The sequence below is a fragment of the Canis lupus genome, chromosome 16 (genome assembly GCF_048164855.1).
Source record: "Canis lupus baileyi chromosome 16, mCanLup2.hap1, whole genome shotgun sequence".
In the NCBI taxonomy this organism is placed as follows: Eukaryota; Metazoa; Chordata; class Mammalia; order Carnivora; family Canidae; genus Canis; species Canis lupus.
This window is the reverse complement of record NC_132853.1, coordinates 18,193,568-18,219,496: the sequence shown is the minus strand read 5'-3', so window position 1 is coordinate 18,219,496 and position 25,929 is coordinate 18,193,568. Positions and strand designations below refer to the sequence as shown.

General features: G+C 55.4%; 4 protein-coding genes and 3 non-coding genes across 11 annotated transcripts; 6 read left to right on the top strand and 1 right to left on the bottom strand.

Moving 5' to 3' along the window:
* Window positions 1-461: 461 nt before the first annotated feature.
* RPL23A (ribosomal protein L23a) lies at window positions 462-4,353 on the top strand. The gene is made up of 5 exons (XM_072779307.1): window positions 462-602; window positions 1,216-1,399; window positions 3,177-3,353; window positions 3,804-3,873; window positions 4,117-4,353. Exons 1-5 carry the CDS (start codon window positions 578-580, stop codon window positions 4,129-4,131), a joined length of 471 nt encoding a protein of 156 aa, XP_072635408.1. The 5' UTR covers window positions 462-577; the 3' UTR covers window positions 4,132-4,353.
* LOC140607634 (small nucleolar RNA SNORD42) lies at window positions 1,071-1,137 on the top strand. The gene has a single exon (XR_012009594.1). It is a non-coding gene; the product is annotated as a small nucleolar RNA SNORD42 (small nucleolar RNA).
* On the top strand, window positions 3,015-3,086 carry LOC140607641 (small nucleolar RNA Z17). The gene has a single exon (XR_012009600.1). It is a non-coding gene; the product is annotated as a small nucleolar RNA Z17 (small nucleolar RNA).
* LOC140607635 (small nucleolar RNA SNORD42) lies at window positions 3,665-3,729 on the top strand. Its single transcript, XR_012009595.1, has one exon. It is a non-coding gene; the product is annotated as a small nucleolar RNA SNORD42 (small nucleolar RNA).
* A 277-nt stretch (window positions 4,354-4,630) lies between the features above and the next one.
* On the bottom strand, window positions 4,631-6,528 carry TLCD1 (TLC domain containing 1). The gene is made up of 4 exons (XM_072779306.1): window positions 6,155-6,528; window positions 5,746-5,828; window positions 5,571-5,653; window positions 4,631-5,152 (listed from the first exon to the last, which is right to left on the bottom strand). Exons 1-4 carry the CDS (start codon window positions 6,346-6,348, stop codon window positions 4,769-4,771), a joined length of 744 nt encoding a protein of 247 aa, XP_072635407.1. The 5' UTR covers window positions 6,349-6,528; the 3' UTR covers window positions 4,631-4,768.
* Window positions 6,529-8,672: 2,144 nt separating this feature from the next.
* NEK8 (NIMA related kinase 8) lies at window positions 8,673-18,528 on the top strand. 5 transcript variants are annotated; one of them, XM_072779299.1, is made up of 16 exons: window positions 8,693-8,775; window positions 10,916-11,100; window positions 11,663-11,868; window positions 12,104-12,336; window positions 12,565-12,696; window positions 13,117-13,325; window positions 13,487-13,569; window positions 13,650-13,831; window positions 13,922-14,072; window positions 15,033-15,109; window positions 15,457-15,574; window positions 16,226-16,376; window positions 16,604-16,767; window positions 16,877-17,035; window positions 17,212-17,370; window positions 17,766-18,528. In XM_072779299.1, the coding sequence occupies exons 3-16, from the start codon at window positions 11,733-11,735 to the stop codon at window positions 17,792-17,794; spliced, it is 1,983 nt and encodes a 660-aa protein (XP_072635400.1). In that variant the 5' UTR covers window positions 8,693-8,775; window positions 10,916-11,100; window positions 11,663-11,732; the 3' UTR covers window positions 17,795-18,528. The 5 variants fall into 5 exon arrangements, 4 of the variants coding, with proteins under 4 accessions (XP_072635399.1, XP_072635400.1, XP_072635401.1 ...); XM_072779298.1 differs by lacking the exon at window positions 10,916-11,100 and having other exon boundaries at window positions 8,673-8,775; XM_072779300.1 differs by lacking the exons at window positions 8,693-8,775; window positions 10,916-11,100 and adding an exon at window positions 11,398-11,552.
* A 573-nt stretch (window positions 18,529-19,101) lies between these two features.
* On the top strand, window positions 19,102-25,137 carry TRAF4 (TNF receptor associated factor 4). The gene is made up of 7 exons (XM_072779295.1): window positions 19,102-19,334; window positions 22,235-22,286; window positions 22,896-23,000; window positions 23,075-23,236; window positions 23,326-23,487; window positions 23,577-23,732; window positions 23,992-25,137. Exons 1-7 carry the CDS (start codon window positions 19,192-19,194, stop codon window positions 24,622-24,624), a joined length of 1,413 nt encoding a protein of 470 aa, XP_072635396.1. The 5' UTR covers window positions 19,102-19,191; the 3' UTR covers window positions 24,625-25,137.
* Window positions 25,138-25,929: the final 792 nt, after the last annotated feature.

Genomic DNA, 25,929 nt, shown 5'->3' with positions numbered 1-25,929 from the left:
GAGTGCACACAAGCCGGAGTAGGGGGCCGCAGAGGGGAGAAGTCAGATCTTTGCTGAGCAGGGAGCCCTATGGGGGTCTGCACCCCAGGACCCTGGGATCATGACCTGAGCAGAAGTCAGAGGCCTAACCTACTGAACCACCCAGGAGCTCCTGTACCAGACAACTTCTGCTCTAACGTTCTAGAACTTTGCTTCACTCTCCCTGAGTCAACCTAATTATATTTAGCTCAGTTTTCAGTGTTACTGTTTCCTGAAACTGCAATACTTTCCTCAAAATGGGAAGCGCTCAGGATCAGACGCCAGCTGCAGCTGGCTACACGAAACACATCCACGACCTTAGCAAATAAACACGTGCCTCCAAAAAACTACAACCCCCAAGACACTTTAGACTCTTTTGCGGGAAGGGGTGGAGCATGCTTAATCACTCTCGCGAGGGCATTAAACTTAACTACTATTCCCAGAGGGCGCTGCGCTACAGTTTATCCAATCAGCTTTAAATAAAAAGCATCGCGAGTCTTCGGTGAGACTGCGCTCTATAAGCCCGTGGAAACGAGCCTGGGAAATCCCTTTCACGAAGATGGCGCCGAAGGCGAAGAAGGAAGGTGTGTGTTCGGGCTGGGGAAAGAGGGTTATCACGGTTAGCTGGCGTGGGGTCTCTTCGGAATGAACGAACTGGGAGGACAGCGGCTAGGCTAAGCTTTGGGGTGTCCTCTCCCGAGCTGCGTGTCGCATTCCGCCATGCCACGGTGCGTGTGTACCCAGCCTCGTGGGCTAGGCTCTTCTGAGGTGGTTTGTGGAGGCAAGCCTGGCCGGCCCCACCTGTCGGGGGTTGCCAGACTGTTGGCTTTGGGGAACTACTTATATCCACCGGCCGGAGCTCCGTGTCTCCAGACCTGTAAAAAACTAGCCTCCAATTTAATTTCCTTTTTTTTTCCCCCGTGTTTTAGGCGGTGCTATATAGGTAAATAAAACTGCTAACACATCTTGTCAGATATCAAGCGTTCGATTATCGTTAGTTCCTCTTTTCTGCGTCGTATTCCTGGACTTCTTCCCAAGTTCGAACCAGTATCGTGCATATGATGGAAAAATCTTAATCTCCTGAGACTTGTGATGTCTTCAAAGGAACCACTGATGCACGTGTGGTCTGGGGCGCCCGCTAGGACGGAAGTGATTGTTTTCTGAATCCCGAGCCCTAATTTTCTTTCTTTCTCTCAGCCCCTGCCCCTCCCAAAGCCGAAGCCAAAGCAAAGGCTTTGAAAGCTAAGAAAGCGGTGCTGAAAGGCGTGCACAGTCACAAAAAAAAGAAGATCCGCACGTCACCTACATTCCGACGACCCAAGACCCTGCGTCTCCGAAGGCAGCCCAAATATCCTCGAAAGAGCGCCCCCAGGAGAAACAAGTTAGTAATGCCCTTTCCTGTGAAAAGATGTTGGGTAACCATTCGTAATTTGGAAACTTACCAAACCTACAGCATGGGTTCTCAAATACATGTTGGTACCTAGTGTGTGTCTTCCTAAGGGGAGTGTGAAGGGATTGTTAGTGCCCCATTTAAGAACAAGAAGAGACGGGGATCCCTGGGTGGCGCAGTGGTTTAGCGCCTGCCTTTGGCCCAGGGCGTGATCCTGGAGACCCAGGATCGAATCCCACATCGGGCTCCTGGTGCATGGAGCCTGCTTCTCCCTCTGCCTATGTCTCTGCCTCTCTCTCTGTGTGACTATCATAAATAAATAAAAATTAAAAAAAAAAAAAAAAAAAGAACAAGAAGAGACGTTTAACTAATTGTCAGGTTAATTATTGTTCTTATATGACCAGGATTTTTATATTTTTTTAATTTTTAAAAAACGCCTATTCACTAGAGATACAGAGAGCAGCAGGCACCCTGAGGGAGCCCGATGCAGGCCTGGATCCCAGAATCCTGCAATCATGACCTGAGCCAAAGGCACTCAACCACTGAGCCACCCAGGTGCCCAATGATTAGGGTTTTATTTTTAAGATTTTAATTACTTATTCATGAGAGATACCAGAGAGAGCCACAGAAGCAGGCTCCATGCAGGGAGCCCAACGTGGGTCCCCATTCTGGGTCTCCAGGATCACACCCTGGGCTGAAAGCGGTGCTAAAGCGCAGAGCTATCCGGGCTGCCCTGATTAGGGTTTTAAACTCCGTTTTCTTGGAGTGTAAAAAGTAGGACTTTGATAAATGTATTTTGTTTTGGAGTTCCAGATTTAGTTATTCATTGTGCCTATTGCTGGAAGGAATAGTCCTAACAGGTGCTGATTCTAGATTGATAAGGACACTTATAATAACCAAATGGACATAGAAGGCCTGCAACAGTGTATGTAAAAATTCTCATTTACACTCAAGAAATAGGAGGGAATAGGCAAAAGATTAGGGTCTTTGAAGTGTTTTGTAGTAATAAGACTGACTTTAGGGGCCACGTATTAGAACAATAGTAGTAACTGCCACCTTCTATTTCTTAAAAAAAAAAAAGAAAAGAAAAGAGTGATAGAGTGGGTTGTGTCCGTGGAGGAAAGCACTTTTTACCCCCATTTAGACTTAGGATTTAATGTGATGAGAGGTTGAGACCTGATATCTAGCTTTAAGACAGGAACGTAATGTCCAGATGAACAGAGACTTGCTTTTCTGAATTTCAGGGGGAAAGGTGTGTGGTAGGTATGGTCAAGCCATTGTAAGTTTAACTTGGACTATAAATAAAAGTTGCTTTCATTCATTGGTCCTCAAACCAGTTTCAGCAACTAGAGGGGGCAGAAATGTCTATCTCATCTCCTAGTGAAGCACTAATGTTCTTTGGAACTCTACTCTGGGTTTCAAGATTCCATAGTCCAGCTTTATGCTCTTGAAGTAAGTTGTTTACTCTCTGAAGCCTCAAATTCTTTTAGAGGTTTGCCCTTCAAAACGCTAAAGTCAAAGAATGAAGGGGGTTTACTCAGATGATTCTTCAATCACTTGAAAGTCCTTCAAGTGGAAGAGAGTGCACAGGTCTCCCAAGTTTCAGGGTGCAGATGATGACACTGTTTAGCGACCAAAGTCTGACAAAAATGATTGCTACTTCATTGTCTGATGCACCTGGGCTCTTCTGGCTTCAGGCTCTGAAAGAGGGCCTATCTTCTCTTTTATCAGACCCAGGCCAGCTGACACCATTTTGCCTCTTCTCCAGGCTTGATCACTATGCCATCATCAAGTTCCCCTTAACTACTGAGTCAGCCATGAAGAAAATAGAAGACAACAACACACTTGTGTTCATTGTGGATGTCAAGGCCAATAAGCACCAGATCAAACAGGCTGTGAAGAAGCTCTATGACATTGATGTGGCCAAGGTCAACACCTTGATCAGGTGAGTAGGGCCTTCATCAGGAGCCAGGAAACCTACATGGAGTCAGGTAGGTTTCACAGCTTTTGAGCCTTGAGAAATGAGCAGCTTTTGCTGTATTTCTATGTGGTATGGGCTTTTGAGGATACATTAGCTCTCCTGCCTCTAGGACTTGATGTATGGTGTTGGCTTTCTTGATTCTTACACCTTTAGATAGACAGGCCCTAGACCCAATTTATGTCAGATTATCTGCACTTAAGTCTTAAAATGTACTGTGGTGGTCCCCACAAGGGGACTTGGCTTCATATGTGGTTTGGTGGCATCCCTAGCCTCTTATGCAAATGATGGAAAAGTCACTATTTAGGAAAGAATGACATGAACAAAGGAACTGCTGATGTGCCAGAAAGACTAGGGGGAAAGGGAAGGGGTTAGGGGCAGTAAGGGCAAGAGGAATTAAGACATCCTTCATCCTAGGCCTGATGGAGAGAAGAAAGCATATGTTCGACTGGCTCCTGACTATGATGCTTTGGATGTTGCCAACAAAGTAAGCTTCCTTTTCTGTGAACTCACCCACTGCCTGGGTCCAAGTGATGGCTCTTTTGGTCATTAATAAGTGACCAAAAAAAAAAAATTGTGTCCAAAACATGACTTCTCACTGGTCTTAACTGACTGCACCCCATATCCTTAATAGGCCCTGCTTCACCTCATTTTGCTTTTTAACTGTGACTTTTCAGCTAATCTTCACATTTCAGCTCCTGGTAATGAAAGCTCCCCTTTTGTTTTTCAGATTGGGATCATCTAAACTGAGTCCAGCCGGCTATAAATCTAAATATAAATTTTTTCACCATATATGTTTGTTTGTTGATTTCTGGTTGGGCTTCTGGGAGGCCATACTATGGTATATATACACACTTAGGTAACAGGGCTCGGGTAAGACTCTTGGTCTACTTACCCTGTTGGAACACTGCCTTATTACCACACCACACTTCTTAAAATCCCAGCAAAATAAAATAATATCCCAGCAGTGGAAGCTCAGATATTTCGGGCCCGGATTGGGGTTCATTGTCCTGGGACAACTACAACTTGCCACTGTTGGAGGGGTAAGAAAAACAAGAATCCTTCCCTTTATCTGGAAGAGGCTTTGTAGGAAACCAACACAGAGTTCTCATTAGCATCCACTTCAGGGCAGTGTGGACTGGTTGGCTTTCATAGCACCTGTCCCCACACCCAACTACTACGTCCAACCGGTCTGTCTGCTTCCCTCACCCCTTGCCCAAGAAAGGACAAGGACTTCAGAGGAGTGCTTTCAATCAACATTTTCAATAGTAGGTGCAGCAGTCGGCCTCAGAGGATGCCCCAGGCGTGGAGCTAATTCTCTTACACATGGAGGCTGTTTTTGGCGCCTTTACTCTTGCCACAAGTTGCAGGCTTTGTGCCTTTCATTCAGTCAAAAACTTGCCTTTGTGTTGCTGACTGGGGACACGCTCAGGGCAGAAGTCTGAGCGGAGGAGGCGGGAAAAGTAGGTGAGGATCATGACGTCCAGCATGAGCAGTATACTCAGCAGAAAGGTGCCCAGTGTCCTCTGGCCCCAATAATGCAGGAAGAAATAGGTGAGGTAGGCCTGAGGGGCCAGGCGGAAGAGAAAGTACATGACCAAGTTGACATACTTATTGACCCTGTACAGGAGGAGGTGCTGGGCGTTGTTTATCTTCATCATCATGCGGATAGTGAGGAATATGTTGCTGACCTCCACCAGCAGTGTTAGGACTCCCCCACCAACAAAACTGTTCCAAAAGATGCCTGAAAAGAAGGCACTCATGGCCTAGAAGGCAAAGAAAGGAGAGAGCAGGTTAGGGACTCCAGATACCATCGATTTCCTAAAAATTGGTAGGGATGGCAAAGCTACCAGATGGTTGGCTGGGAAGTCCATCCTTATTGGCTTCCTTCTGGATTATAGTTTATGGTGGATTAAACATAATTATATTTTGATCCCCGCCCACAGGTTCTGGCTCTGGGTAGGGTTTCCAGTCTTCAAGGAGGTATTAGGCCATGGATTGCTGGCCTCAAATAGTTACCTGCCAAGGGCACACACAGTGCCAACCTTCACTCAGTGTCCTGGTAGGAGATGTAGGACACAGGTTGGAAATGAATTAGGATAGTATTTACCTCCCAGATCCAGAAAGGGCTGAGACTAGGTTGCTAGCACCAGGACTACACCACATCCCCTGCCTATCATTTACCATGAGGTGATGAACGAGATATTCCCAAGAAGCTCGTGTCTGACGACTAACCACGATGTCTACCGAGTCGTGGATGAAATACCCTAGGAAGGGGACGGAGAGAGATCATGAATGTAACTGAACAAAAAAATTCCCAGTCCCCACACATACTTAATATTTTCTGGGCAAGACCTACCTGCGGAAAAGCAAACGAGCAGATAACCAGAAAGCGACCATGCCGTCTCAATCTCCACCAGTATCTCGGGGGTCTGCCATACACTGGGAGGGAAGACGGCAAGCTCACAACATCTCGGCATCCCCGAGGACCCTCTACTCCCCCCATTACCCTTCCCGGTCCCCAGGGAATATGGGCTCGCGTTATTGGCCGAGTGGAAGTGAGGAGAGGCTTGGCTGAAATCCAGGTTATCTCCCGGTTCCTAGATGAGCTTTCCCCCTCCCCCGGGGAACTCTGCCGTTCCTAGCCGGAGAGCTTTCCGAACGGAGAGTCAGGTTGAAACCGCTTGGCCTGAGCCTGCCAGAGTGATGCCGAGGATAACGTGGGCTCCCCTAGCCACCCACCTTCACTCCCCCAGTCCTTCACTCACCACAGCAGCGCCCAGATCCCGGACACAATGGAATGGGCGAAGGAGACGAGCAGGTTGTGCCAACGCCAGGTGCGCAGGGGGTCGGCGCGCACGTGCGCGGGCAGGGGCAGCCGGCTGAGCGCGCGCCGGAGCGCCCGGAAGGTCAGCGTGGCGCCCAGAAGCAGCGGCAGGGCGGGGTGCAGCAGTGAGGGCATGCTGGCCCTCTCTGCCGTCTGTCTGTCTGCCCCCTAGCCGGCCTCGTTGGACTGCTCAGGAAACCGGGATCCTGTCGGCCCACCTCGCCCCGGCCGCCTCCCCGCCGGCCGCCAGCCTCACAGTTTTCGCTGAGCCCTCTAGGCCCCTGCGCTGCTCGCGTTCGCACCCCGCCGGTCTCTGCCCCCGCCCCGAGCCGCCCCCGCCCCGCCCCGCCCCGCCCCTCGGCGCCTCGGCAGCGGCCCGGGCGAGAGCCCCCTTTCCCCGGAGCCTCCGGGCCCCGCCTGGCTCCCGCGGACTTCGGGCGAAAAGGGGCTGTCCTGGGGACGCCGCCGCCGCGGTACCCCTCGCGGGCGCCCCTCGACTGCCAAGAGTCCAGCCTCGCTTGCTTGGCCTCATTCACCGGCGTCCCCACTTTCCCCGGGGCTCCCGGCTCCCCCGCCTGGGCGGGTACTGAGAGAACTCTCTCCGCCCTCAACTCCTTTCTGGGCAGAGCGGGGCGGGGCCCGCCACACACCCGCGTCCTTTAAGCCCAGGTCCTGCGAAGCGCTCCGAGCCCCGCCTCGATAATGGTCTCCGCCCATACCCTGTTCTGCCACTGGATCTCTGGCTTCTTCAGGCCAGAGACGGACTTGTTTACCAGCCTCTCCGGTGCCCCTCATCGACGTGGTGCCTAGGAAGGGTCGACTAATCCACCACCACCCCTCTTCCCAGCCCGCTCTTGGGCTACTGGGGCCCAGCGGTTGTCACAATCCTCCCTCAGACAGACCCGGCTTTTCTGGCTCCTTTGGGCTGGCACGCGGGAGACCTCCGATTTGCACGGGCTACTGGCGTAACCCTTACTCGAGGCCAGTGGTCTGGAGCGGTTGCAGCTCGTGGTCACTAGGTGTCAGCCTATCCCCACGTTGGCGCGGGATCCCCCTCCCGCCTCCAAACGTACGAGGTGCAAACGGAGGAAAGGCTGAGAATCCAAGGCTGGGGATGGTAAAGGAGAGGAAGGGAGCAGTTGGATGGGGGGTGGTGAGGTGGGGGGGAAAGATGCTGCGAGAGGGAAGGAAAGCTAGAAGCCTGAGGTGCCGGAGACCCAGGGACCAAGAGGTTTGGGTGTTTGTTCTGCCTCCTTTGATGGCTCCAAGATTACATATTAACTAACCCCTGTGGGGCTCCTGGGTCAACCACGGCTCTACTGGTTTCTAGGTGAGAGCACGAGTTTCCCGGGTTGAGCGGCTTTCCTCCTCTGAGCTCTCTTTTGCTCACAGGGCAGCTTTGTTCATCAGCCAATAGCAGCCTGAGCCAGCGACCCAGGGCCCCTCGTGGGGCCCCTCTAGTGGTCTTTCCACGTGGGCAGGTTTGAGTACCCTTTTGAGGGGTTGGGCGGGACAGAACGTAAACACTGCTTTCCTCCCATTCCTCGCCCACTCAGAAATAGGGACGCTGTCCCTTAGCTAATCACCATCCTCTTACTCCTTAACCGAGCTTTTTATGGAGCTCGCAGAGCAGAAGGCCCAAGGAGACAACAGGAATTAAACTCACTTCCAGTCAAGACCCTAGATGATCATACTAACCAGCCCCCTACAGTTTAGGCAGGAGCCTTGAACCCACATGGGTCAAACAGCTCTCCTTCCTCCTCTCTCTGATGCTCTCAGATAGTGGTGTACTTCTCTCATCTTCTCTCCGCCTGGCAGATTCTCCCCACAGTTGAGCCTTGAAGGCGATGGCCTGCAGCCAAGTTGTGTGTTGGTGTGTGGGGGCAGGAGGAGTGATGAAAGTGCTGGCGAGCGCGGTGCTCACTAGCTGGGACAGCCTGGAGTTTCCACATCCCTAGGTGAATCAATTTGCACAGCTTGGGGTTTCCCAAGTCCCTACCTAGGCAAACACGAAACTAACCCGGCACCCTGCCCCACAGACCGAGAGTGCTGATGCTCTCTTGGTACAGTTTTGGTAGTTGATCATTTGAGTGCCAGTGAGAATCTGCTCTCCTTCCGAAATAGCATCACTAGTGGGCAAAGAGGTGGGCTGAGAGAGGTCAGTCGTCGCTTTCCAACCTCGCTGGTTGTGCAGGGCACCCCTCCGCTCAATGGATGCTTCGCGAGGGCCAGATGCACACCTGTTTTTAGGCAGTGGCTGGTCCTGTCCTAGGCGCCAAAAATGGCATAACACCCCACTGCTGGGACCCTGAAAAGGCAACTGTGGGCGGGGGCTGCAAGGACTGTGTAAACAGCACAAGACAGATGCAAAGCTGAACCCACATCAATCTCACTTGCTCCGCCCCGCCCCGCAATTATCTTGCAGCGTAGGGGGCGTGGTCCTGAGTGGGCGGGTCCGCGCACGCGCCGCATCGGGGCGGGGGGGGGTTCCGGAAATGTGACTCTGAGAAATAAGATGGAGAAGTACGAGCGGATCCGAGTGGTGGGGAGAGGTGCCTTCGGGTGAGCCAGGGATCTGGGGAAGGAAAATGGTCGGGGAGAGGGAAAGTAAGCCCCAGCTCTGACCGCGAATTCGCTGCCCGGTTAGCCCCGCCCCGAGGCGTGAGCGCCCCTTGGAAAGCCCTGCCCTCGCTTCCGGTCCCGGCCCGGGCTGGGAGGCTCCGCCTCTCGCGAGGTCACGCCCCGACGAGCCTCGGCGCCCCCGCAGAGTTCTGTTCTTCGATTCCTGACTAGTTCGTTCAACAGATAGTGAGCCCGGCGCTGTGGGCTCCGGACGCTCCCGGCGACGCGTATATAGTAAAGACCAAAATGAGAGTGTCTTTTCCCTCTCGGAGCTCACAGACTGTAGTAAAATGATACAATAGACAAGTAATTAAAAGTTATTAACAAGCTGCGAGCCTGGAATACGCCAGGGAGTATTTATTTGGGGTGGTCAAGGAAAATTTCCCTGAGAAGTGAAGTTTAAAGCCACGACTTGAGGAATGCAAACCAGCAATCCACAGGTGCAGGCAGAGCTTTTCAGGCAGAGGAAGCAGCATATCCTCACGTGGAAAGGAATTCAGAGTATTCAAGGAACTGAGAAAAAGACTGGTGAAGTTGGAATGTAGCGGGCAAGGTCAAGAATGGTATATAAAGGGGCGCCGGGGTGGCTCAGCTGGTTAAACGTCTGCCTTCGGCTCAGGTCATGATCCCTGAGTCCTGGGATGGAGCCCGCACGGGGCTCCCTGCTCAGTGAAGAGCCTGTCTCTCCCTCTGCTACTTCTCTGCGTGCGCTCTCGCTCCCTCTCTGCCAAATAAATAAATAAAACCTTGAGGGAAAAAAAGAATAGTATGTATAAAAAATAATGGTATAAAATGTGATTGTCACAGAGGACAGATTATGGCATTATAGGCTGAGGTAAAGAGATTGGATTTATTTGAAGTGTAAAGAGAAGAGGTTTCAGCAGAATGGTCTTCATATGATTTGCATTTTTTATTTTTATTTTTATTTTTTTTAAAAAACTTTTTTTTTTAATTTTTATTTATTTATTATAGTCACAGAGAGAGAGAGAGAGAGGCAGAGACACAGGCAGAGGGAGAAGCAGGCTCCATGCACCGGGAGCCCGACGTGGGATTCGATCCCGGGTCTCCAGGATCGCGCCCTGGGCCAAAGGCAGGCGCCAAACCGCTGCGCCACCCAGGGATCCCGATTTGCATTTTTTAAATGTCACCCTGGCTGCTGTGTGGAACTTAGAGTTGAGGATGCCGAAAGTAAAAGGCATCATTTTAAAGGCTAGTGCAGTATTTTAGGCAAGAAATAATGATTTGGACAAGGGTATAGCAGAAGTCAGAAATGGATGAGTTCATAATATTTTGCAGATAGAAACAGGATTTATTGATACGTTGCTGTGAAATGGAGGAAAGATTTTGGGATGATTTTCTGGTGTCTGACTTTAATGGTGGTGTCAGTTACTAAGATGGAAGAGACTAAGGAAGAAAAGAGTTTGGGAGGGGGCACCTGGGTGCTCAGTGGTTGAGCATCTGCCTTTCGCTCAGGTCGTGATCCCGGGGTCCTGGGATAGAGTCTTGCATCGTGGTCCCCGCAGGGAGCTTGCTTCTCCCTCTGCCCCTGTCTCTGCCTCTTTTTCTGTGTCTCTCATGAAAAAATAAATAAAATCTTAAAAAAAAAAAAAAAAAAAAAAAAGAAAGGGCTTGGGGCAGAAATCAAAAGTTTTATTTTGAATTTGTTAAAATTTCGGATGTTTGCAAGCAGTTCAGGTAGAAATGCAAAGCAAGTAGTTGGATTTCTGAGTCTGGGTCTCAGAGGAGAGGTCTGAGTTGGAAATACAAATTTGATACTTAGTTGATCCTCTTACAGTCCATTCATTCAGCAGATACTCATTGAGCTCTTACTATGAGCTAAACACTGGGCTATGATCTGGGGATATAGTTAAAAAGGAGAACAAGAACCCTGCTTTTATGGACACTGACTAGAGTTGAAAGAAAATAATTGTATGAACGGCTTCCACTCACTGAGCATTTCTGATGTGCCAAGCACTGTGCTAAGTGCCTTACATGCATTTTCTTTTTCTTTTTTTGTTCTTACATGCATTTTCTCATTTGATCCTCTCAACAACCGAGGGAAATTGTTTTTATCTTGCAGATGTAAATGTCATATAGTCGAAAACTAAGTGAGTAGTAAGAGCAGGAGCCAGGATTTGAGCCTGGCAGTTAACTCCAAAGTCTATGGGAACTTATGAAGATCAAGACTAATGTCACACTGCCTGTGATGAAACTGAGTCTCAGATAAGTTAAATGACTTGCCTAAGGTCTCACACAGAGTTTATGGTCAGTTCTCCCGGTTCTTAAACTCAGTGTTCTATGCATTTAGTTATAGACCTGTTAATCTTGGTGTCCATTCTCAGTCTTTTTTAAAGATTTTATTTATTTGGGACACCTGGGTGGCTCAGCGGTTGAGCATCTGCCTTTGGCCCGGGCAGGCCATGATCCCAGGATACTGGATCGAGTCCCACATTGGGCTCCTTGTGGGGAGCCTGCTTCTCCATCTGCCTAGGTCTCTGCCTATCTCTCTCTCTCTGTATCTCTCATGAATAAATAAATAAAATCTTAAAAAAAATATATTTTATTTATTTGAGGGAGCACAAGTGGAGGGGAGGGGAAGAGGGAGAGAGAGAAGCAGACTCCTCACTGAGCAGGAAGCCCAACTTGGGGCTCGATCCCAGGATCCTGAGATCATGACCTGAGCCAAAGGCAGATGCTTCACCAACTGAGCCACCCAGGTGCCCCACCAACTCCCCTCTCCTAAGTAACATCTGGGGACCAGGTCTGCCCTGCCTGATGAGTGGTGGGAGGCTCAGCTGGTGCCCACCCCTGTACTCTGTGTCCCCAGGATTGTGCACCTGTGCCTGCGCAAGGCCGACCAGAAGCTGGTGATCATCAAGCAGATCCCAGTGGAGCAGATGACCAAAGAAGAGCGGCAAGCAGCCCAAAATGAGTGTCAGGTCCTCAAACTACTCAACCACCCCAATGTCATTGAGTACTATGAGAACTTCCTGGAGGACAAGGCCCTCATGATTGCCATGGAATATGCACCAGGTGGGCCAGCCTCCTTGCACTGACCTGGCTCTGAGGGCCTCTCACCTCTGGGACTGGCAGACACAGATCAGCTGCCTACCCTTCTCAGAATGGGTTTGACCAAGGGTCAGAGGTAGAGTTCTCACGCCAGTTGTGTAAGGCTGGCAGGCCCTTGCCCTGTCTGGATTGTTAATTTTATTAAAAGAGCCCCATGCCTGGGACAGCCTAGATCTTAACTAGTTCCTTGTGGCTGCAGGTGGCACCCTGGCTGAGTTCATCCAAAAGCGCTGTAATTCCTTGCTAGAGGAGGAGACCATCCTGCATTTCTTTGTGCAGATCCTGCTGGCACTGCATCATGTGCATACCCATCTCATCCTGCACCGGGACCTCAAGACTCAAAACATCCTTCTTGACAAACACCGCATGGTTGTCAAGATTGGTGACTTCGGCATCTCCAAGATCCTTAGTAGCAAGAGCAAGGCCTACACGGTGCTTGGGCACAGAGGGGACCTTAAGGGTGCTGGAGGTTTTGAGGGCCAAGGCGCACTCTGCATCCCAACCCCCCCCCCTCCCCAAGACCTTGGCCCCTTTGCCGTGACTGGGTGGTCCTGCAGGAGGAAGCACTTTGCCTGCTTTAGGGAGAGGCAGTTTCCCAGTGGGCTTTGCACAGAGCCTTCCCTCCCCTGAGCTATAATAATATCTGCTTCCCTCCTGCAGGTGGTGGGCACCCCGTGCTACATCTCCCCTGAACTGTGTGAGGGCAAGCCTTACAATCAGAAGAGTGACATCTGGGCCCTGGGTTGTGTCCTCTATGAGCTGGCCAGTCTCAAGAGGGCCTTTGAAGCTGCAGTGAGTTATACCCCCAAAGAGACAATTGGGAGACCTCCTCTGGAAGTTCTTGGCTAAGATGTTTCCCTCACCTGACTGGTAGATTACCCTGGGGCAGGGCTGTGGCTTCCTTCAGGCTATGGGTTCCTGAAGGTGGGGCTTGGGTTCCCCATTAAACTGAGGACTCCTAAGGGCAGGGCTCTCCTATCAGGTTAGGGACCCTCCTAGGGTAAGACTTGAATTCTCCCAACAACCTAGGGTTTCTGAGGCCACAGATGCAGCACCTCTGTCAGGAGTTCCTATCACTGGGAGTCCCCTCATCAGAATGAAATTTGAGTGCGGGGCTATGACCACTCCATTAGACTTGCTGGGGGTGCTGCCACCCCCCCACCAAGAGCATGGCCCAGGCTCTGGCCAACCTCACTCTTGGTGCTTTCACAGAACCTGCCAGCATTGGTGCTGAAGATCATGAGTGGCACCTTTGCACCCATCTCTGACCGGTACAGCCCTGAGCTACGCCAGCTGGTCCTCAGTCTGCTCAGCCTGGAGCCCTCACAGCGGCCACCACTCAGCCACATCATGGCACAGCCCCTCTGCATCCGTGCCCTCCTCAACCTTCACACCGACCTGGGCAGTGTCCGCATGAGGAGGCCTGTGCAGGGAGCAGGGGAGGGGGCTCTGGGCCGCAGTGGGACACCAGGGGGAGCACAATGAACCTGGGGCAGGGGGAGCTCAAGGCAAGTCCTCCATTTCAGCGTGTGGAAGCACCAGGAATGGTCCTTGTCCTAAAGCACCCCCATCTGACCCACAGGGCAGAGAAGTCTCTGGTCCCCGGGCCACCCATGGCCCCCGGCGGCAGCACAGGGAGCAGGAGCGCCGGCGCCCGCTGCAGGGGTAAGTCGGGGCGCACTGCCAAGCCCACTGATGCCAGGCCATTCCCACCAGTTTAACAGGCCCAATGCGCCGTCCCTCAGGCATTCCCCGGGGACTCGGCCGGCCGGCCATTCCGCCACCGCTGTCGTCGGTTTACGCGTGGGGTGGCGGGCTCAGCGCCCCTCTGCGGCTGCCGATGCTCAACACAGAAGTGGTGCAGGTGGCAGCTGGACGCACGCAGAAGGCCGGCGTCACGCGCTCGGGGCGCCTCATCCTGTGGGAGGTGATCAGGCTGGGGCGGGCACCTGGACGGCGAGGGGCGGGAGGGGCGCTCGGGGCGCTGGCCCGCTCACACCACCCCTACCTCGGGCAGGCCCCGCCCCTAGGCGCCGGAGGGGGCGCCCTTCTGCCCGGGGCCGTGGAGCAGCAGCAGCCCCAGTTCGTCTCCCGCTTCCTGGAGGGCCAGTCAGGCGTGACTATCAAGCACGTGGCCTGTGGGGACCTCTTCACTGCTTGCCTGACCGGTGAGTCCATCAGAGGACCATCCAGGGCATCGCACAGAGTCTGAGAGGGCTCCCCAGAGCAACTTCCCTCATTGGTTGTCATTTCCTCATTAATGCTTTTTTCTTTTTTTAAAGATTTATTTATTTATGATAGAGAGAGAGAGAGAGGCAGAGACACAGGCAGAGGGAGAAGCAGGCTCCATGCCAGGATCCCGATGCGGGACTCGATCCTGGGACTCCAGGATCGTGCCCTGGGCCAAAGGCAGGTGCGAAACCGCTGAGCCAACCAGGGATCCCCTAAGATGTAATTATTTTTAGAGAGAGAGCACATGCGTGCCTGCTGGGTCAGGGGCCCAGGGCAGAGGGCGAGAGAATTTTTTTTTTTTTTTTTTAGGATTGTATTTATTCATGAGAGACACACACACACAGAGGCAGAGACGTAGGCAGAGAGAGAAGCAGGCTCCATGCAGGGAGCCCAATGCGGGACTATCTGATCCCAGGACTCCAGGATCCCGCCCTGGGCCAAAGGCAGTTGCTCAACGGCTGAGCCACCCAGGGATTCCAGGGTGAGAGAATCTTAAGCAGACTCCCTGCTGAGTGCAGAGCCTGATGTGGGGCTAGATATCAGGACCCTGAGATCATGACCTGAGCAGAAATCAAGAGTCAGGGTCTTAATTGACTGAGCCACCTGGATGCCCCATTTATCCCTCACCAGGTAGTTTACTGACACAATCTCCTTTACCCTCCAGAACAGCCCTGGCCAGGTAGTTACTGTATATTATCCTCATTTGAGGTAGGCTCAGATCTAAAGCTCAGAGGCTGTCACCTGTCCACACACACACTTGAGACACTCCTGTCCTTTTTCTACTTCCTGTCCCATTCTTCCAGCCTTTGCTTCTGACTTCTTGCCCCTCTAACATGTGACTGGCCTATCTGGAAGCCCAACCCCCCCCTTCTGTTTCCTCACCACCCCCTCTCCAGACCGAGGTATCATCATGACCTTTGGCAGTGGCAGCAATGGGTGCCTGGGCCATGGAAGCCTCAATGACATCAGCCAGGTGGGTGTTACAGGTACCCTGGGAAGGAGGAAGTAGGGAGATGGATATCTGATAGCTGACTCCCAAGTTGGGGGCAGGGGATCCCCAGCAACCACAAGTCCCTCTAGCTCCCAGGCTGCACCTGCTCTGGGCAACCTAGGGGAAGTACAGAAAGACCAGGCTTCCCTAGTGGTTGCAGTGTATGTGTGTGTGTGTTGGGGGGGGGGGCAGCGGGGGAGGACAGTTAAAGAAACAGCTGTCTCATGAGAAATTTGCAGCCTCCAGCTTCTCCCTTCACGGGATGCTGACGGCCAGGCAGCTAGTCCAGACCCTCTGCTTAGTCTCTCTTGCTTCCCCCTTCCCTCTAGCCCACCATTGTGGAGGCCCTGCTGGGCTATGAGATGGTGCAGGTGGCCTGTGGGGCATCTCATGTGCTGGCCCTGTCCACTGAGCGAGAACTCTTTGCCTGGGGCCGCGGAGATGGTGGTAAGCTCTTCACCCTGTTCTAGCCTCTCAGCTCCATCTCACAGCACCCTGACCAAGATTCATTCCTCTCCATACCTACCTTCCACCCCATGGCCCATTATCCCTCTTTTCTCTTCCCATCCCATTCATTTATTCCCTAAACACAACTTACACAACTTAACTGCATATCTACTATGAGCCCACCCGGGGCTGGGTGCAGAGAGACAAGATGAACAAGAGTCATTTCCTTCAGGTGCTTGTGATGAGGTTTCTCTCATCTGACAGTCTTAAACAGGACCCCCTCTGGGTCAGATGTCATGCTGAGAGGACTTACATGGGGTCTCTGTCCTCCTGGCAGACTCAGTCCTAGTGTCTTTCAGAGGGGAGAAATGACATCTCCCTATAATAAAGGACAGACAGCATCAGGGCTCCCCCCAAGGTACAGAGATGTGGGAATCCAAGGAATGGCATGGGATTTCCCTGCACGAGACAGAGGTGACATCTGAACAGAGCCTTAAGGAGGAGTAGGGTTTTGACCACAGAGGGCCCAGGGGTAGGTATTTCAGGCTGAGGGCACAGCCTTCACTCATGTGGTCACCTCCTCTCCGTGGCTCCCCCTCATCTTGGCATCACCAACTCTAAAACTAGCCCCCTCCTGGTTTCTCCTTGTAGGCCGGCTGGGACTGGGCACCAGGGAGTCCCACAGCTGCCCCCAGCAGGTGTCCATGCCCCCAGGACAGGAAGCCCAGCGGGTTGTATGTGGCATTGACTCCTCCATGATCCTCACTGTACCTGGCAGAGCCCTGGCCTGCGGGAGTAACAGGTAGATTGGTGCACTGGCCTGCCCTCTGCTGCTCCCTGGCTGCTAATGCTTCATCTGTCATTGCCTTACCTTCCATCAAGGGTCAGAACTGAGGGTGGGGCTGAGAGACCTGCTGATTCAACCCAGGGTGGGATCTGCCCCTGGTGACCAGCTCTTGCCCAGATTGGTGGGGTCAGGAGGGTCTATGCAAACTGACCATTGAAATTGGCTTCTGGCTCCACCTTCAGGTTCAACAAGCTGGGCCTGGACCGCCTCTCCCTGGGGGAGGAGCCTGCCCCCAACCAGCAGGTGGAGGAGGCCCTGAGCTTCACACCGCTAGGTTCTGCACCCTTTGACCGGGAGCCCCTGCTCAGCGTGGACCTGGGCACTGCTCATTCAGCTGCCGTGACTGGTGAGTAGGACCTGGCACAGGGGGACACTCCTGTCCACAGGTGGACTCCACTGGCCTCCTTGGGATCTCAGCTGAGGTACCCCTTTCTCTTCTCTTCCCTCCCCTACAGCCTCTGGTGACTGCTATACTTTTGGCAGCAATCAGCATGGGCAGCTGGGCACTAATGCCCGCCGGGTCAGCCGGGCACCTTGTCAAGTCCAAGGCCTGCAGAACATCAAGATAGCAATGGTAGCCTGTGGGGATGCCTTCACTGTAGCCGTTGGGGCAGGTGATTGATTAGTGGGCACTCTGGGCACAGACAGGGGTATGGGCAGGCCCCTGGGCAGTGGGGGGTATCCTTCTCGGGGCTGCTGAACCTCCTATTGGGGCCAATATGGCAATCCAGGAGGGTAGCAACCTAAGCTTTGTCCTCCTGTTTCCCTCCTTGGGATTCTCTTTTTGCAGAAGGTGAAGTGTACTCATGGGGCAAAGGGGCCCGAGGTCGACTAGGCAGAAGGGATGAGGATGCTGGACTCCCTCGGCCAGTGCAGCTGGATGAGATACACCCCTACACAGTGACTTCTGTGTCCTGTTGCCATGGAAACACTCTACTAGCTGTTCGCCGTGAGTTACAACTTTTCCCACCTCACCTGCACAAGGGTTAATCCAGCGAGTCCCTGCCCACACTCCCATTCCCCAGTGGCCACAGCCCAAGTCGCTAAAAGCATCTTAAGCCTCCAGATAAAGCAAAAGCTGCAGGCTGAAACAGCTTCCTGCCTGGGGAGGCCAAGGGAGTTTGTTTCTTCCGTCTCCCTGAAGAGATGGCTGTTCCCAGTGCTTGCCAGGGCCCAAATGTATTCTTTCTCCTACCTCCAGTCCAGTTTAGTTTGAACCTGTTTCCCACCCGTCAGGGTCCAGAGTCCAGGGCCCATCATGGGAGTGGGAGCGGAGGTGGGTATCCCTTGCTGTAAACGATGCCCTCTGGGTGGCTGCAGGGGTTTCTTGTTTTTACCCTCCAGCGGTTACAGATGAGCCAGTTCCACCGTGAGGGACCTAGATACATCTTGGGACCACCTTGATATTGCTTCTCCTCTGAACACTCTCAAAAACTGCAGATGCCTGCAGCAAGACTGTCCCCACCAGCCCCCTGGATGGTACTCAGGGAGGTATACCAACCAGTGAAGCGCCCACTCTCTTTTGGCCCTGGATCTGTAAACCTTAACCCACCCTGTTTCCCAACATCTCCCTTTCTCTCCCCACCCCTTTTAAGTTGGTGTCCCCAAGGTCCAGCCAGCCTGGCTAGAGTTGGAAACCAGACCTAACCTATGGAAGCAGGGTGGTCTCGAGTCTGGGCAGAAAAAAGCTGGAGGCTGCTGGCTGTGGCTTCACCTAGACCCTACTCTTTTCCCCTGCCCACTTAGACAAATAAGCTGATAGTGCCCCCTGGGAGAGCAGCACAGTGCTGTGGAACAGGGCAAGCCCAGTCCTGTCTAGACTGGCCATTCTGGCCACCTAGCTTCTGCATTGCCTGGGGCAGGGAGCCTCACCACCCACCCTGACTCTAATACCCTGAGGCTTAGATTTGCACAACTTCTGAGTGGACTGGGAGTGCATCTGCAAGCGCACCAGTGACTACTGCAGAGGGGGATCCCTGTTGAAGGTTTCCTTCACCCCAGTCATTCCCCCAGAGCAGGCTGGGAGAAAGGGTAGCTGGCTGGGCCCGACCAATTTCCAGATGACTGGGAAATCGCGCCAATAAAAACATCAGCTGCCTGCCTAGAATGTGGTCTCTTCAGGGGTGGGGTGGCGGCCCGACACCCCAGGGCTGGGCAGGGCCGAGGTCCAGGGAGGAATGTGGGCGCAGCCTGAGGCTGGGGCCGAGGTTCCCCTGGCCCAGCGCCCAGGCCGGCTTCTCCGCGCCAGCCGAGCTCCCCAGATCTGGTTGCCAGGCTTCGGCTGCCTAGCACCTGCAAGCTGGAGTCCCGGGCCTCAGGGCGACACGTGGCCCCCCGAGACCGAGACAGAGCCATCGACTCTGGAGAAGCGAACCTTTGTGGCGCGGCCCGGCCCAGCCGCCGGGGCCCTCCGCCCTATCGAGCCTCAGGGTCCCTCCAGCCCTGGGGAGAAGGAAGCGGAGCCACGATCTCTCTTCCCGGAGGGAGAGAGGAGCTGGTGCGCGGTGGAGGGCGCCAGGCCGGCGGCCCGCGGACCCCGGAGCCTCGAGCCCGGGAGGTGGGCGGGGGCTGGGTGCGGCGGGCGCTAGGACCGCGCGGGCGCGGCTCCACCCCCTCTTCCGGCGGGCGGGCGCGCGGGCTCGGGGGCTGGGCGCAGGCCGCGGCCGCCAGTCGGCGCCGCCCGGAGCCGGGAGCGCGGCCGGAGCGAGGCGCGGGCTGTGGGGCCGTCGCGTGCCCGGCCCCGCTCGCCCGTGCCCGCCGCGCGCCCGCCATGCCTGGCTTCGACTACAAGTTCCTGGAGAAGCCCAAGCGGCGGCTGCTGTGCCCGCTGTGCGGGAAGCCCATGCGCGAGCCTGTGCAGGTCTCTACCTGCGGCCACCGCTTCTGCGACACCTGCCTGCAGGAGTTCCTCAGGTGCGGGCCGGGGGGGCGGGCAGCGGCCGGTGGCGAGGACGAGGGGGGACGGCGCCTGGGGAGGGGCCCGAGCCCGAGGCACGCCGGGCCTTTGTCTGCGCCGCGGCTCCGTGATCTCAAGGGCGCCCACCGTGACGTCACGGCGGAGGCGGTGACGTCAGACCCCGAGGGAGGACCCCACGCACTAATCCGAAGGGGCCCGGGGCCCGGCCGCCGGCCGCCGGCCGCGCGGGGTCGGAAGACTTCGGTGCCAGCCCGCGGGGTGGTGGAGGGAGAAGCCCTTTCTGGCCCGGGGCCGCGCCCCCCGCCCCCGCCCCCGGCCCCCGCCCCCCGCCAGCCGGAGCGGCCGCATCCTTGAACTTTGAATCCGTACGGGAAGGGAGGCCGAACCCTCTGCCCGCGCCGCGCCTTAAGCCTCTGGAGTTTCCGCCCATCTAACCTCTTCTGATTCTAAGAACAATCCGAGAATGGCAGCTTTTGTTCTCCCATTTCACAGATGGTGAAACAAGAGCTTCAAAGAAAGGCCGCGACTTGCCTACGGTCGCACAGTCCCTTAAAGGGTTAGCTGGGATTTAAGCCCCCAAGCCCCGGCTGCTTTTGGTCGAACAGCAGAGGGAGGATAGTGACGCTACAGACCGCCCCTGAAGCACTGGGCCCCTGGGGTGCCCCTCCTCGCCACTGGGGCTCTTGAGTACCAGGGGTGGTCTGATAAATCGCCAGAGAGGGGGTCGCACCCTGCGTGTTACTGACCCGGGGATCCGGGTGACCCCTTGGCTCTGGGGCATCTGTTGAGTTTTGGGTGCTCCGCGGTGTCTTGAATCTAAAACTCTTTTGCTGGGAATTGCTCGGGCCCCGGTGTGGGAAGGCGAGATGAGGGAGCCCCCACTTCTGTGGAGGTCGTGCCCCGAGAGCACAAGGGAAAGCTGTCAGGAGGCTGTTTGCTGAGGGGGCCTAGGGGCGCAGGCAGGGAGCACTTCTGGGGCTCCTGCCTCAGTGCTCCCCCCTCCGTCTCTCAGCCCTCCGCAGCCCCTAGCTGGCGGAAATCTCAGCAGGCCCTTTGTTTTCAGTTCCCCACAGCCTGGGCCGGCTCTTGCCCTCACATATGCTCCTGTGAGAGCTGCTGTGCTGCCCCCTCCTCCTTACCCTCACCCTCCTCCCTCCTCCCTTCACTGTACACACATACTCCCCTACAGACACACAGTCCCATTGTCTTTTGCGGTGCCCTTCTCGGCCCTCTGGTTTCCAGATGAGGCCAGCTGAGCCCCTGCCCCCACTCGCAGCTGACCCACCCTGACTGCCTGGAAGGGAGCAGAGGAGGGGGCTGTCAGGCGGCTTCCCTCCGCCTCCTCTGCCCCTCTCCCCAGCTTCTGCCCCTCCCCCTCCCGGAAATCCCCTCTTCCTCTCCCACAGCCCCCTCCCCCCATCCTGTTTTCTCCCCTGGGTCTGGGCCTCCACTGCACAGCCTGGAGCAATCTCTGGCCCGGCCTCTCCGCCCCCCCTCCCAGCGCCTGAGCTGTGCAGCTGAGGCCCCCAAAGGAAAGAAGTGGTTGAACAGGCTCTGTCCCTCACCACCCCCTACCCTACAAGCAAGGGTGTCCATAGCCCCGGCGGAACCTTTGTCCTGGCTGGGCCCCAAGCTGCTCGGGCTAATCTGCCTGAAGCCTGGGAACTTGCCTTAGTCCCCTCCCTGTTTCCAAAACCTCTAAATCAGCACATTCCTGGAGCAGCCAGGCAGACCCCTCCCCGGTGGCCCACCCCTCTTTCCCCACTCCTGCCAGGGCTATTACTCAGGTTGGTCCAGGAAGGCTGGTTGCCCTGTGGGCATGGGCACACCTCTTCAGTGCCTGGACATGTATTGTTCTTGCCATCGGTGGCATGGTCATTGGTGGTAGTGGGGTAAGGAGGTGGGTGCTAGAAATCCTTTGGGCTGCCCATGTCCTACAAAGTACCATCGTGGACAGGGCAGCCATGTGGCTTCCGCTTCCGCCTTGATTTCTGCCTCCCACCTCCCTGACTCACATCTGCCAGGAATGCTATGCCTGAAGTCCTACCGGTGAGCCCTTGCCCTGCCTAGGCCACACCAGACATGTGTGACTGGTCCTGGCTAGGGTCAGCAAGGCCCTGTTGGCGGAAGGAGGTGTGCCAACAGGTTCTTTGGTGCAAGGTCAGAAAGCTTTCAGTGCATGCCGTGTGGTGACCAGAGTCTTGGCTGTGCCCCCTGCATGGTTTTTCTTGCCCTGCCTCTTGTCTGTGTGTACAGTGTAGTAGAACCTATATGAGGTTTGGAATCAGTCAGACATCCAGGTGCTGCTTCTGCTGTGGGTCTCAGTTCTTTCATCTGCAAAATGGAGGCACGGAGCCCCTTCCCAGAGGCAGGTGGTAGGACTGGATGGGAGTGTAAACAAGTGCCTCGGAGTGAGCCTCTCCTCTTTGCTTTAGAAGACACACCCTTGTGGGAGGAGGGAAGGGATAGGGTAAACTGGCCCCAAACTGACCTTTGACCTGGGTTCTTGGACTAGAGCACTAATGGGGGCTGGGCAGCCCTGCAATTTAATCTCAGCCCATCCCCGAACCCCCCCACCATCAGCCAGTGAGAGGAGAGAGGGCAGGTGTCCTGTGCCTTTTCCAGTCCAGCTGCCCTCCTGGGGGGGAGGGGTACCAGCTGCCACCTGTCGGCCAAATGCTGTCTGAGGCAGCTGTCTGCCTCCACTGGGCCCAGAACCCCTCTATCCAGGACAAGAGCTAGGATCTTCTGGGGTTCTGGGGATAGTGGGTACCCACAGGCCTCTGGCTGAGAACAGGTCTAGAGAGGGAGTGTGAGGCTGCCCTGGTTGAGGGGGTGAGGCCTGGGTTCTCCCTTCCCATAGCTGGAGCCTGACCCTGCCCCTCCCCCTTCACAGTGAAGGAGTCTTCAAATGCCCTGAGGACCAACTTCCTTTGGACTATGCCAAGGTGAGTCCACAGTGCCAGGCAGAGGCCCAGGTTACAGGCTTTTGCCCTTGGTGGAGGCTGGAGCTGCTGGCAGCCAGTCGGCTCAGGGCCAATGTCAACCCTGTACCGTGGAATCGTGCCCCCACAAAGGTGGCCTCTTCCCTCCCACCGGGCCAGTTTGCAAATGAGGCCAGTGTTTGCCCTGGAGGGTAGGCACAATGCCCAGCCTGTGGGGGTGCACAGAGCTGCTCTGTGCCCAGAAGAAAGGCTCCCCCTCCCCTTTGGGGGCAAGCCAGACCAGTGGCTGAGGGCCAGGACCCCTCTACCAGGAGGAAGGAAGCAGAGGATGTGGGGGCTGCCTGGAACTGAGCAGGCTGATTGGCTACCACTCCAGAGGGAGTGTCCTGTGCAGGCAGGTTGGAGACCCTGGTGTCCAGCTGTGGAGCAGATACCACCTGCTGGGCCTTTTCTCTCTGGGCACAGAGGGGAATACAGCTCCAGGGAACCCGTTACTGACTCTAAGGTAGAGCTAGCCTGTCTGGGGGTGGTGGGGGTGGTGGGGGCGGTGGGGGTGGTAACTGGGGCCTGTAGCAGGCTCTGACCCTGACCAGTTCCTCTGCATCCACTCAGATCTACCCAGACCCGGAGCTGGAGGTGCAGGTGCTGAGCCTGGCGATCCGCTGCATCCACAGTGAGGAGGGCTGCCGCTGGAGCGGGCCGCTCCGGCACCTGCAGGTGAGTCTCTGGTGGGGAGGGCGGGGAACAACCCCTTTGCCGGCTGGCACTAACTGCCTCCCCCCACTCCCTAGAGTCACCTGAATACATGCAGCTTCAATGTCATCCCCTGCCCCAATCGCTGCCCCACCAAGCTGAGCCGCCGGGATCTGCCGGCACACTTGCAACACGACTGCCCCAAGCGGCGCCTCAAGTGCGAGTTCTGTGGTTGTGACTTCAGCGGGGAGGCCTTTGAGGTGAGAGGGGCCTGGTGAAGGGCAGGGGGAGAGTCGGGCACCTGGTAGCCCAGGGATCCCTCAACTCGGCCTTTCTGGCCTTCCCGCAGAGCCACGAGGGCGTGTGCCCCCAAGAGAGCGTGTACTGTGAGAACAAGTGTGGTGCCCGCATGATGCGGCGCCTGCTGGCCCAGCACGCTGCCTCTGAGTGCCCCAAGCGCACCCAGCCTTGTACCTACTGCACCAAGGAGTTCGTCTTTGACACAATCCAGGTCCGGCCCTTCCCGAGTGTGGGCGTGGGGTGGGCAGGGAGTGGGGAATCGAGCTACTGATCCCTGTTTCTCTGCCTCTGTGGCCACAGAGCCACCAGTACCAGTGCCCGAGGTTGCCTGTGCCCTGCCCCAACCAGTGTGGTGTGGGCACGGTGGCTCGGGAGGACCTGCCTGGCCATCTGAAGGAGAGCTGTAGCACCGCCCTGGTGCTGTGTCCCTTCAAGGACTCCGGCTGCAAACACAGGGTGAGATGTTGAGATGTCCTGCTTTCCCGTTGGCCCCCTTGGTCCCTGAAGCCTCATATGCAGACCAGGCCCACGGTGGTTCCTGCTGTGAGGCCGCTACTGGCCTCCTAAGTGCCCTCTATCTTCCCCGTTCAGAGCTGGGTACCTGCAGCTCTCCCCCCTCCCCCCTCTCCCCTGGGCCTGCTCCTGCTGAGAACTGTGTGTCGTCGTCCCCCCCCCCCCCCCCCCCCCCCCCGCCTGCTCTGGGCTTTGCCAACAGTGTCCTAAGCTGGCGATGGCACGGCATGTGGAGGAGAGTGTGAAGCCACACCTGGCCATGATGTGTGCCCTGGTGAGCCGGCAGCGGCAGGAGCTGCAGGAGATGCGGCGGGAGCTGGAGGAGCTGTCGGTGGGCAGTGACGGCGTGCTCATCTGGAAGATAGGCAGCTATGGACGGCGGCTTCAGGAAGCCAAAGCTAAGCCCAACCTCGAGTGCTTCAGCCCGGCCTTCTACACACACAAGTACGGCTACAAGTTGCAGGTCTCTGCGTTCCTCAATGGCAACGGCAGCGGCGAGGGGACTCACCTCTCGCTCTACATTCGCGTGCTGCCAGGTGCCTTTGACAATCTCCTGGAGTGGCCATTTGCCCGCCGTGTCACCTTCTCCCTGCTGGATCAGAGCGACCCTGGGCTGGCTAAGCCACAGCATGTCACGGAGACCTTTCACCCTGACCCAAACTGGAAGAATTTTCAAAAACCGGGTACTTGGCGGGGCTCCCTGGATGAGAGTTCTCTGGGCTTTGGTTATCCCAAGTTCATTTCCCACCAGGATATCCGCAAGCGAAACTATGTGCGGGATGATGCCGTCTTCATCCGTGCCTCTGTTGAACTGCCCCGCAAGATCCTCAGCTGAGTGCAGACAGGGCTCCAGGAGAAAGGGAGGATGGAATGTGACCTCAGTCGGGAACTGGCTGAACCTGGAGAGGGGGCCGGACCCCCTTTCAGCCTCTTTTGCTGCCTAGGTTCTGTTCCTCCGTTCCCCCTCCCCCCCTTCCCTCCTACCCTCAGGTGCCTCCTATTGGTGCTTCAGCCCTGGCCCCTGGGTGGAGCAGGTCTTGGGGTCACCAAGGGCTTGGAAACAAGTGATCCCAGGGTCTGTCTCCTCTCCTGGGCAGGGAAGACATGCCTTGGTGCCGGCCACACTCTACCCGGGACTGAGGTACCTGCTGGTGCTATGTCCCAAGAGCCATAGTGGGGGGTGGGAGTTGGGAAAGTGAGGGGTAGTTCAAAGAATCTGTCTTGATGAGATCTGATTTCTCTTCCCCTTTCCCCAGCTGTGCCCTCTCCGGTTATTTATTTACTTAGTGCCAGGAGAGCACGGCGGGGGAGCCCTGGTTTTTAATAAATCCTGAATTGTATTTATTAACTTGGTTCCAGCCTGACTTATCTGGGATGGTCAGGGCCCTGGAAGGCAGGGCCCGACTGCGAGGTCACAGGGCCGAAGTCAGGCTGCTGCATCGCCCTCTGGCGGACGGCAGGGGAATCGCGTCGGCTTTGTGCGGCGCACAGCTGCCTGCCTCTGCCGCCTGGTGGTTAAATGGGGAGATGCAGGCTCTGAACATTTTAGAAGTTGGGAGTCCCCTGATCCTCGCTCCACTAAAGCCTAGGGTTTCCACCCTAAGTTGGTGTTTCTTGGTCCAGTAATGATAGCTGTCACGTGGCAGACACCGCTAGGTGCTTTACCTGTATTATTTCATTTAATACAACAGGCCAATGAAATCGCTCCCATCCCCAAACTAAAAGGACCTATCTCGACTGGTTGTGATGAAGACTTCCTAAGACAGTGCTTGTTCCTAGCACAAAATACGTGCTTGACAGAAGGTTCATCCAGCCCCAAAGCCCAGCCCATATCCAGGGACTAAGCCATGGGCCTTGTGAGATGTACAGGGCACCTGGATTTTCTCATCCATATTTGTTTACTTTTCATAGAGGCCTCAGTGCCTGTGATTACCCACATTTGACTGACAAAACAGGAATGGAGGCGTGAGCCGAATTCTCAGGGCTCGTTCAAGCTGGTTTGGGACAGGGCCTGGATTCTGTTGGAAGCTCTAGCAATCCTGGTAGTATAGCTCCCTTTAATTTTGGCTGTAGAATTGAGTTTGGATCCTTGCTGTGCTTGCTTTTTGGCAAGTTGTTCAGCTACATGGGGCACTGTAAG

What these genes read in the sequence shown, in the direction of transcription:
- RPL23A (XM_072779307.1), top strand. Translation starts at nt 578, where the DNA reads ATGGCGCCGAAGGCGAAGAAGGAAG. An exon ending in AGCGCCCCCAGGAGAAACAA is followed by an intron (nt 1,400 to 3,176) that starts GTTAGTAATGCC and finishes CCTCTTCTCCAG; the next exon opens with GCTTGATCACTATGCCATCA. An exon ending in AAGGTCAACACCTTGATCAG is followed by an intron (nt 3,354 to 3,803) that starts GTGAGTAGGGCC and finishes CCTTCATCCTAG; the next exon opens with GCCTGATGGAGAGAAGAAAG.
- TLCD1 (XM_072779306.1), bottom strand. Translation starts at nt 6,348, where the DNA reads ATGCCCTCACTGCTGCACCCCGCCCTGCCGCTGCTTCTGGGCGCCACG. An exon ending in GGGATCTGGGCGCTGCTGTG is followed by an intron (nt 5,829 to 6,154) that starts GTGAGTGAAGGA and finishes CTTCCCTCCCAG; the next exon opens with TGTATGGCAGACCCCCGAGA. An exon ending in GCTCGTTTGCTTTTCCGCAG is followed by an intron (nt 5,654 to 5,745) that starts GTAGGTCTTGCC and finishes TCCCCTTCCTAG; the next exon opens with GGTATTTCATCCACGACTCG.
- NEK8 (XM_072779298.1), top strand. Translation starts at nt 8,729, where the DNA reads ATGGAGAAGTACGAGCGGATCCGAGTGGTGGGGAGAGGTGCCTTCGG. An exon ending in CTTCACTGCTTGCCTGACCG is followed by an intron (nt 14,073 to 15,032) that starts GTGAGTCCATCA and finishes CCCCCTCTCCAG; the next exon opens with ACCGAGGTATCATCATGACC. An exon ending in GCCTCAATGACATCAGCCAG is followed by an intron (nt 15,110 to 15,456) that starts GTGGGTGTTACA and finishes CCTTCCCTCTAG; the next exon opens with CCCACCATTGTGGAGGCCCT.
- TRAF4 (XM_072779295.1), top strand. Translation starts at nt 19,192, where the DNA reads ATGCCTGGCTTCGACTACAAGTTCCTGGAGAAGCCCAAGCGGCGGCTG. An exon ending in TCGTCTTTGACACAATCCAG is followed by an intron (nt 23,488 to 23,576) that starts GTCCGGCCCTTC and finishes CTGTGGCCACAG; the next exon opens with AGCCACCAGTACCAGTGCCC. An exon ending in ACTCCGGCTGCAAACACAGG is followed by an intron (nt 23,733 to 23,991) that starts GTGAGATGTTGA and finishes CTTTGCCAACAG; the next exon opens with TGTCCTAAGCTGGCGATGGC.